Here is a 10,591-nt window from a genome sequence, read left to right on the forward strand (position 1 = left end):
CACGTGTGCATGGAGGTGGGACCCTTTTTCCCTGCTCTTACCTCCCTTCACTTACACCCACAGGTTACTTTCACATCCATTCAAATAAGCAACTTTTAAAAAACTGAAAAAAGAAAAAAGTTATGAGGTCCAAATGGGGATTAAAAAACAGATTAAAATGAGAATTAAGATCTGTGGTGGTATAACTGTGGTTGTAACTGAGGACATTTTCCCAAGTTCACAGGTCTTCTGAACCTGACAACCAATGCCCACCTGGAGCAGGGAGTCGAGGATCCCAGAAGCTAACGTCTGGGGGTCCCATCAGGCATTGAGGGTGTAGCAAGCCACAGCATAATTTCTGAACCACTAACCCAATAGAGACACCTTGTTTGTGGATTTCCCCATATCCCTTCCAACCCTCACGCCAAGTTTAAACAGGCAATTGAGAAGGCCCAGGCAAGAGAACATGCAGATCTATTTTCTCTGACTCTCAAGTGGGTTTGAGGCAGAGATGAGAGCAGTAGGCAGAAACAGCCCGTCCAGCTCAGAAAGAGGGTCGAGACATACAGATGACCCCTGGCTCTCTTCTCACTTGTTAAGTGTCTCTGCCCATACGGGTCTTCACTTTCCTGTGACTTAATCAGAAATACAGAAAAAAAGGCTATATACTGTTTTGAAATTCTTATTCAAAAAGGACAGTATTTGGTACTTTTTTGAAAGATTCTTGTACTTTTGCTTCACTTTGATTTCATATTTTTTTGTTCCCTAAACCAAATGCCAAACTATTGTGTGATCATCAGCACAAGACTCTCGAGACAGACTCAGGTGCCCAGAAGTTTGCAGAAACACTGTTTTTTAAAACTGCCAACCACATCCATTATGCCCTTGAAAGTTTGACTTTTCAATGGACTTTAGAGCTAACTGGAAAGACCCGGTTCAACCTAGAGCACTGAGGGGACCACCAACTCTATTAACTTCCAGGAATGACACCAAAACACTTAATCTCTGGCTCAGTCTCTGAGCCAAGTTACAAGGCCCATGTCACTGCTGACTTTCCTCCCAGAATCCAGGAACCACAGGAGCTGAGGCATCCAAGGTTCAGTGCACCACATACACGGTGGAAAGAGTACTGAGGGCACCTACTCACTTGCATTTCGTCACCACATCCATCCTGAGGTAGGACTCATGGTTTCCACAGTAGCCTCCAAATTTGTGAGCGACCAAATTCTCTCCATGGACCAAGGCAGAGCCAGGGGCTCAGGGCTCATGTCCTCTGCTACGCTGCCCGCAACCCCTGTTCATGCCCAGGGGTCATCATTGTTCTTTGCCCCTGTGCAAAGATACTGAGACTCTAGACTGTGATCACACGCAGGGTCACCAGAGCTCAGTATTACATGGGGCAGTTTTTCAGTTGTCACAAGACAACTTTGAAATAATGGGGATAGAACAAAATGTATAGGGCCATGTCTTACTTCGTCTCAAATTTTCTCCTTGAGAAATAAAAACATTATGCAAGAGGTACAAATCAAAACCACAATGATGTATCACCTCACACCTGTTGGAATGGCCAATATCAAAAAGACAAGAAATAACAAGTGTTGGCAAAGGGAAATAAGTCAGATGGAGACAAATACCCTATGATCTCTTCTATATGTGGAACCTAAGAAACCAAACCAACACAACAGAAACACGCTCATAAACACAGAGGATAAACCTGTAACCACAGGGGCGGGGGGGGGGGGCGAGAAACAGGCGAAGTGCATTAGGGTTACAAACTTTCAGGTATAAAATAAGTAAGTCAGGGAGATAAAAAAGTGCGGCATTGGGAATGCAGTCAATAATACTAGAGTGACCTTTTACCATGACCATGCTTGTTGTGGAGAGCATCACATCATATAGAGTTGTTGAATCAATATATTGTACACCTGCAATTTATATAACATTATATGTCACCTGTACTTCAATTTAAAACAAGAAATTCCATTTTTGGTCACATACACATCACAAAAGCATCTTGTTTTCATCTCTTTCCCAGTGGAGGCATTTCAGAGACTTGTTACCAAACTGGCAGCACCTGCATAACCCCCACAAGTAAATCTGAAAATGTGACTGAGCAAACAGGTGCTGAATTTCAGAATATCCTCCTGTATTTTCCTCAAAAAAAAAAAAAAATCTGTGATTACCAGTCTCAGTGTCACTGGAGCCAAAGAGGATATTTGTAATTACGCAGCAGCACACTCAAGTCCTGATGATGCCCACTGCAGGCTCCTCTCCATCACTGCTGGTGGCCTAATCTTACTGTGAGTCCTTTGCAAACACATACGCCTGGTGTTTCAGCAACTGAGTGTTGAGTTTACTCAGATTTCTAAGAAGGGTGATTAGCATGTGCAACCTGCTGGGAATAATGACCATGTCCCCGGGTGAACAGAGAAGTCCAGAAGGTGGCCCCAGAGCAAGCCAGGCAAAGTCGGCAGATCCTGGCTGAGTAAGGACCACTCCCGACAGCCTGGAGAGCAGATGGTGGGACCAGCGGCCAAGGGCAGGTGTTGCACCTCAGCTGCTGGTTTGCAGAGGTGACCCCTCACCAGACTAACCTGGACCCCAGCACCCCCAGGACTAGATCCTCAACCCGGAGCTGCATTGTCACATCCCGAAGGCCAGATAAAAGCAGCAGGCTGGATACACCCCCTGAGGCTCTGAGTCAGCAGGTCCAAGGAAGCCAGAGTTGACATTTCTATCATGTTCCAGGAATGGGTGACCAGCAGTCCAAGTCTGCCAGGGACCAAGGGGGGCTCTCAGAACACAGGACTTCTTTCTTCAAGCTGGAGCATTCTTGGGGCAAACAAAGACAGGGTGATCTCCTGGGCTCACATTTTAGGAACACCCACCTGAAGCACCTACCCCAGTGATGAAGTTATGCTTCTCATATTTATTTATTTATTTTAAAGATTTTATTTATTCATGAGAGACACACAGAGAGAGAGGCAGAGACACAGGCAGAGGGAGAAGCAGGTTCCCCACGGGGAGCCCAATGTGGGACTAGATCCCAGGACCCCAGGATCACGACCTGAGCCAAAGGCAGGTGCTCAACCGCTGAGCCACCCAGGTGTCCCACTTCTCATATTTATTGTTTAAAACTTTGTATTTTTATTACATACCTCCTCCTTAGAGATGCAAATGCACAAGGAGGAGGATGGAGTGAAGTGTGCTATCACAATCCCTTCCACCCTCTTCCACTGAGCTACAGTTTCTTGGATGGTGGAGAATCAATCCAGCCCTAGGCTAGCATGGAACACGATGACCCAGTTTAAAAAGACATGTGGAGCCATCATGTGTTCTTTCTCAGGACTGTGGACTGAGATGACAAGCAGGCTCGGCCCAGGGCAGGTGCTCCCGTGTTCAGGGAAGCACACTGTGCCCAGCACCTGGGAGCCAGAGTCTCAGGGGCAGGAGCAGCAGGTGTACCCACTCAGAATACCGGCGCCCCGCCTACTGCAGGCAGAGGAATCAGCTCCCCATGTGAGGCCCTGGAGCTGCCACCAACCCCGAGCAGCCCGCAGGACCAGTGTCCCAGCCCCATGCCTGCCAAGGCTCCTGCTTCTGTTTCGTGCTCCCTGGAGTTGTGCCAGAATCCACATACCACCTGCTTCGGGTCCAGCATAGCCAGCTCTCACTTCCTCTCACACGAAGCTCAAAATCAGTTGTTCCTCAGAAACAAACAAACATAAGTAAATAAAATAACTTGTGAGAAATAGGAAAAGTTTGCTAGGAGAGCCCTTGCCAAGTATCCACTGGCAAGCCTTACATGATCCCAGGTCCTAGGGGGCTGGCTTAACTGGGCTGCCCAGGCTACTCAGGGCTAGTGTCGGGGGACACCTCTCAGCGCCAGGCAGCCTGAGACACTTGGGCACTCTTTAATCACCGTGTGGGGGTCCAACCGTCGTCACCTTGTTTTACAGAGGGGGAAATTGCAGATGCTTTTGTAAGTGAGCGGTGAGGCTGAGGTCTGGACTGGGACAGTTGGACATCAGAACCACAGCCAAGTGTATGGCATCCACAGCTAAGAGTGCATTGAACTTGGGTGAGTGCTTCCACTGCCCTGTGTTATCATTCACTTCCTTTAAAACAGTCATTCCAAATTACTTTGATTGTGTCAAAAAATAAGACTCAAATTTTCCTTCATAGACAAAGGCTTGCTGTATTTATGGACATTCCAAAGAATGTGTCACTGCTCTGAAGAACATAAAGACAAAGCATCACCCTGGCCTCTTCTGCTTGGCACCTTGTCTAATCAGTCATCATGCTGCATTTGGCAAGGCCCGTGTGTGGAGCTGTGGACACCTGGGCCTGTCCACTGCCAGGCTCCCTGCAGGGTCTCAGTCCCACCAAACAGACTTTTCTGCTGGCACCTCACCCACCATGGCAGCAAGCAGCAGAACCCTGGTTGGCGTCCGGCCCTGGTCCCAAGCCCATGCTCCATCCCCACCATGGGGGCCTCTCCACTGAGGCAGAAATTTCCACAGCAGGTTCTTGGTCCCAAAGCACCAGGTCTTCCTGCTCCACTGCTTGGAAAACCACCCTCATTTGGTTGTATAAGTTGCCAAGGGTTGGTTTAAAAATTAAGTGACCCATCACTTCCCAGTGAGTCTTCTCCTGGTTAAGTGGAGCCTGAGCAGGGCCCTTCTGTGTTGGGCAGAGTGTGAGCGGAATTGGCAGGGCCTGGGCAGGGTCTCTGAGCAGCTCTAAGACAGAAGCACAAGCCAGTGAGAGCTCTTCCTTACTCAGACAAGGCTTGACACCTCGCAGAAACACGCGGTGAATCTTGGAGTGTGCCTGGCTCAGGATTTGAAAAGCTTGTTTTGTGTCGAAATATACACATTTATTTAAAAAATACTTGGTAGTGCCAAGGGCCCTCGCAGCAACCAGAGGTGCCTGCCTCTATCCAAGCACTAATGTCAGTCACCCTGAGGAGTGGACACTCCTCAGTTTTACTTGGGAGAGCAGCCTGTTACAGACTTCCTCCCGTGGTGGGGAGAATTCAAACAAGTTCTCTCTAAACTTTTGAGTCTGCAGTTCTCAAAAGGTCTGTATTCTTGACTACATTATTCTTTATCCATGCACTTGACCTAGACCTGGTTTTAACCAGGTTTCCCTTCATGGTCTTCCTGCCGAGGTTGCTGCCAGCATCACCTCTGCCCTCCAGGTGCCAGCCCCACCCCGTCCCTCTGGAGTGACTCGCTCACTCACTCGCTTGCTCACTCTTGGGATTCTAAGGGTTATCCATGCTGTCAGCTCTTCCACTCTCAAGATGTTCCTCCTCAACTCTGGGAAGTGCTCTTGTATTGTTTCTCAGGTAACTTCCCTTGTGTGATTTTTACTTGATTCTTTCCCTGAATTCCTATCAGCAGGGAGTTGGAACTCTTAGCCAGATCTTCTGCTTTTATTTCCGAATTTTTATCTTCCATACTTTTTTTTAAATCTTTTATTCTTTTTACAAAGAAAGAAAGAGTGGAAGCACTCACCCAAAGTTCAATTACAAATTTTCTTTTGCAATTTCTTCAGTTTCGTGTCTTAGCCTCTGTCGAACTTTCTACCTTTCAGAAAGGTCCTTATTGGGGCCTCTGGGTAGCTCAGTGGTTGAGCGTCTTCCTCTGGCTCAGGTCATGATCTTGGGGTCCCAGGATCAAGTCCCACATGCTCTCTGCATGGAGCCTGCTTCTCCCTCTGCCTGTGTCTCTGCCTCTCTCTCTCTCTCTCTCTCTCTCTCTGCCTCTGATGAATCAATAAATAAAATCTTTAAAAAAAAGAAGAAAAGAAAAGAAAAGAAAAGAAAAGAAGAGAAGAGAAGAGAAGAGAAGAGAAGAGAAGAGAAGAGAAGAGAAGAGAAAAGAAAGAAAAGAAAAGAAAAGAAAAGAAAGAAAAAAAAAGAAAAGAAAAAAAGAAAAGAAAAGAAAAGAAAAGAAAAGAAAAGAAAAGAAAAGAAAAGAAAAGAAAAGAAAAGAAAAGAAAAGAAAAGAACCTTCTTATTGCTCTCCAGGACCATCCTAGTCTTGAAGACACTGACTGGAGGCTCAGGGGGGTTTGTTTTAGGTTCTCTTGTGTTCCTGAATAATCTCTCTTTCTTCAGAGTCTTCTTCCGGAGGCCTGACCTTCCTGGCGGTGTGTGCATGCTCACTGACTCCCTCCTTGCCCTGTGGCCTCCTCGCTCTATGCCACTGCTTCCCATAGAACTCCATCTTCAGCAAAGTACCACAGCCTCTTGTCTCCCATTCCACTCATGCCCCTGGTTTCATACCTATCCTAGTTCCCCTACACCATGTAGGAAGATCTCAGGAAAGGAAAAGGCAGTTTTTTGTTCCTAAGAATTACTTATTTGCTTTTTCCATAGAGCTTGCTTTTGTGCCTGGTACAACATTCAAAGTGCGAGAGGATGATGACAAGCAGATCTTCTGCCCTCCCTGTCCACCAGCTCGAGAGCACTGTCCCATGTGGAGCAGGCCGTCTGCATGTGTTTAGGTAGAGACTTGCATCTGTGACCGTCTCTGCCTGGAGCTGTGTGCTCCATCCTGACTCCCCTGTGCTTTTCTCCCTGTAGCATGTGGTTTCATCTTTCCAAATACAGAGCTACCTCACCAAAAGAGTGTCTGCATAGTTTTCCATTTTTCCTAATGTGCCCAGATGTGTGCAGGGGGATCGTGTTTTCTCCTCTTGCAAACACCATTTTGTGCATCTTTCTTTCTTTCTTTCTTTCTTTCTTTTTCTTTCTTTCTTTCTTTCTTTCTTTCTTTCTTTCTTTCTTTCTTTCTTTCTCTTTCACTACAGAGCATGTGTTCACCCTCATGCGTGACTCTGCTCTACACAGTCACTCAGGCACGTGCCATCCTCTGAGCCTATCAGCCTGTGTGGTCACAGCTGTGTCACCAGCCCTGGTGTCACCCCAGGAAAGAGTAGAGGAGCATAGCTGGGATCTCAAGTCTGACGCTAGGACCAGCACGTGCTTCTTTCACTCACTGCAGCACTCCCCACTGCAAGAGGACCCCAACATGCCTTTGACCCTGGGCTCATAGAGGAAGTGAGGGCTCTGGGCACATTGCAAACCCAGCTGTCCGCCTCGTCAGCCTGCATTTCTTGCTGTCATGAAGGCCTTCCCAATGTTAAGGCTCATGTATATCTTTTGCTTTGAAATGTCTATTCATCTTATTGCTCATTTTTCTATTGATCTGTGGTCTTCTGTATTGACTTGCTGGTACTCAGTATCTATTAAAGAAATTAATCTTTTGTCTATGATTTTAAGTTGCAAATAATTACCCAGATTGGTTATTTTGCCATTGGATTGTATTTATTCTGTTTTGTTTTGTTTTGTTTTTGGTTGAAGATATATTCTATTTTTATGTAATGAAATTTATTAATCTTTTATATTTTGTACCATACTCCGAACTTCTCCTCTTACTTTTTGTTAAATCATTTATATTATCATTTACTAACTTCATGTTTCTATTTTCTCCAATTAAAATTTGACTTATCTAGACTTTATTGAGTGGGAGTTGTCACACTCACCTACTGAGTAAAGTGAATTTTTCAGATGGCTATTTAGTTCTCACAAGGCCATTGTGTACTCATCCTTTACCTCATGATTTGAAAGATTTTTTTAATCAAAATTTCTATATAAACATGAATATATGTCTGAGTTTTCTTTTTTAAAAAATTTGTTCATTTGATACAAAGACATACAGAGAGAGAAAGAGAGCATGAGCAGGGGGAAGGGAGAAGGGAAAGGGAGAAGCAGGATCCCCACTAAGCCAGGAGCCTGACCTGGGGGTCAATCCCAGGAGCCAGAGATCATGACCTGAGCACAAGACAGACACTTGACCAACTGCACCACATAGCTGCCCTTATTCCTGAGCTTCCTATTGTCATTCATATGACAGCATAACTCTGCCACCATGAATCTTCCTCTCTGGCTATTTTTAACTAACTGTCCAATAAAAAAAAATTTTTAAAAACCATACTATATGTTAATGCTTTTTGAGGATCTTATGCCTCCTAAGAGTATGCCCATCCTTTCGTTGCACACTGACTCTCTGGTTCAGACCTGGTCCTGCAATACTCTGAGTCCCTCTGATTCAGACCTGGTCCTGCACACCCTCTGAATCCCTCTGGTTCAGACCTGGTCCTACACGCCCTCTGAGTCCCTCTGGTTCAGGCTCAATCCTGCACACCCCTGAATCCCTCTGGTCTGGGACCAGTCCTGCACACCCTCTGAATGTCTCTGATCCGGGCTTAGTCCTGCACGCCCTCTGAGTCTCTCTGGTTCACACCTGGTCCTGCACACCCCCTGAGTCTGTCTGATTCAGGCTCAGTCCTGCACACCCTCTGAATCCCCAATTTCCAGGCCTGGTCCTACATACCCTCTGAATCTTGTTTCACACAACATAATTCTGGTTTTGCTTTGTGATTCAGCCTGAGAGTCTTTTTATTTTAATATCATCATTGAACTTATTTCAGGGCATTAACTGAGTGTCAGAAAGGGCACAGTGAGACTTGGTTTTGTCTATGTATTTCACATTTTAGTGCATTTTTTTCTTGCTGTTCTTTTAAGCACATATAGAGTTCTGTGGTTTGCTCTGTGCATCTCTCTGTTTGGAAGAGTGATGTTTCTGTTTGGATATGTGTTTGGTCCATTTTCACTCTTCAGTTTGGTCCACACTGTTTTGCTATTGGTTTTGCTATTTCCTTTCTCTTTATTTTATAGTTTTCATTCTTACTTTATTCTTATGTGGATCCTGTGTTGATTTCTTTCTGATTATGACTCATCTTCAAGTATAATGAGTCCTCCCTGGATCAGATTTTTATGGGAAATTCAGTCTGGAAGTTGAACGGTGGAGACTAGGTTCAACTAGTCTGAATGAACTGACTAGGTTCAACTAGTCACTCAACTAGTGTGAGTGACTGACCTCGGCCCGCAGGCCAGCATGGGGCATTCACAGTGCCGTGTCCCTGTCTACCTTCCTCTGCATGGACTCTTCCTGGTGGCCTGAGTTCTGCTTCTCCATGCCCAGTGAGGCCCGATGCTTGTCCCCATCCCCTTAGGATGTGACACTTACTCTCAAGTGTTGTGACCACAGCGTTTCAGGATCTCCATCCTCCCTTGTCCTGCTTTTTCTGCCTCCCCATCTCGAGTGGTGTAGACTTTTCTCTGTGTCTAGCTTTGGTGGAGATCAAATGTTTTCCTCTTTCTCCTCGTCTTCGTTTATTTTTGTTCTTGTAAGAGAGGGGGCAAAATGCCATGTGCAGTTTGCTGTTTTACTGCAGGACACCTCAGGTGTCTTCCAGCTGTGGGTCTGAAGCCTGTCTGGTTCCAGATCCTCACATGTGATCTAGTCTTTTCTTCCCAGGGCTTTCAGATGGGTTCCTTTTTCAAATGTCCTGAGACTCCCACTGGCCAGGTGGAGTCGGACCAGTATGGAAGAACAGGTAGAAACATCTGTAGTTTCCCAAGAACCTACACGGATGGAGAAATCTACGGACACAGAGGAGGACAATATAGCTGGACCACTGTTTATGAACAAAACCACTCAGTTCCCATCAGTTCACGCAGAGGTGCTCCTGGAGCCCGAGGAGACCCCCGAAGCAGCCTGCGGTGGCAGCCCGAAACCATCTACCCCTAAGGCTGTGACCCCACCCTCCTCACCATCTCCAGCAGCTGTCTCACAAGAGTTTGCTTATGTGCCAGCTGACCCAGCTCAGTTTGCTGCTCAGATGTTAGCCATAGCAGCAAGCAAAGCAGGACAACCACCACCATACTCTAACATGTGGACCCTTTATTGTCTAACTGATATGAATAAACAGAGTCGCCCATCACCGCCACCTGCACCTGGGCCTTTCCCCCAAACAACCCTCTATTTATCTAATCCTAAGGATCCCCAGTTTCTGCAGCAGCCACCGAAAGTTACTTCTCCAACTTACGTGATGATGGATGACAGCAAGAAGACCAGTGCCCCACCTTTTATTTTAGTAGGCTTGAATGTTCAGGAAGCTCAGGATTGGAAACCTCTTCCTGGACATGCTGTTGTTTCTCAGTCAGATGCCTTGAAGAGATACGCTGCAATACAAGTACCCATTGCTGTTCCTGCAGATCAGAAATTCCAGAAACATAGCCCAAACCCCCAGAATGTTAGTCCTCCTACAAGTGGACAAGATGTCCCCAGGCCACAAAGCCCAGTTTTTCTTTCTGTTGCATTCCCAGTAGAAGATGTAGCCAAAAAAGGTTCAGGATCTGGTGACAAATGTACTCCCTTTGGAAGTTACGGTATTGCTGGAGAAATAACCTTGACTACTGCCCCTGTTCGCAGAGCAGAAACTTAAAACTGATGCTAAAAACACCACCGTCTGAGTCAACATTCAAGGTGGAGTCTGCCACCCGAACGTACTTTGTCAATAAACTTCATGCAAGCATTAAAAAAAAAAAAAAAAAAAAAAAAGTGGCTCCGATGTGGCTTCCTCAGCCTGGAGTGGGGGCAGACTCATGACTCACGTCTTCTCTCTGCTCTGGGAAATTCTCCTGCTATGTCTTAGTCACATAGTTTGCCCTGAAGCCCCAAGTCTCAGACAC

At 46.1% G+C, this 10,591-nt stretch overlaps 1 protein-coding gene across 1 annotated transcript; it reads left to right on the plus strand.

Moving 5' to 3' along the window:
• The first annotated feature begins 9,441 nt into the window (after window positions 1-9,441).
• On the plus strand, window positions 9,442-10,344 carry LOC112927504 (uncharacterized). Its single transcript, XM_026008912.1, has one exon. The coding sequence runs from the start codon at window positions 9,442-9,444 to the stop codon at window positions 10,342-10,344; it is 903 nt and encodes a 300-aa protein (XP_025864697.1).
• The last annotated feature ends 247 nt before the right edge of the window (window positions 10,345-10,591 follow it).

The sequence above is a fragment of the Vulpes vulpes genome, chromosome 6, assembly GCF_048418805.1.
Source record: "Vulpes vulpes isolate BD-2025 chromosome 6, VulVul3, whole genome shotgun sequence".
NCBI classification, from domain to species: domain Eukaryota; kingdom Metazoa; phylum Chordata; class Mammalia; order Carnivora; family Canidae; genus Vulpes; species Vulpes vulpes.

Excerpts from the sequence above, each read along its gene's own strand:
- LOC112927504 (XM_026008912.1), top strand. The coding sequence starts at position 9,442 with ATGGAAGAACAGGTAGAAACATCTGTAGTTTCCCAAGAACCTACACGG.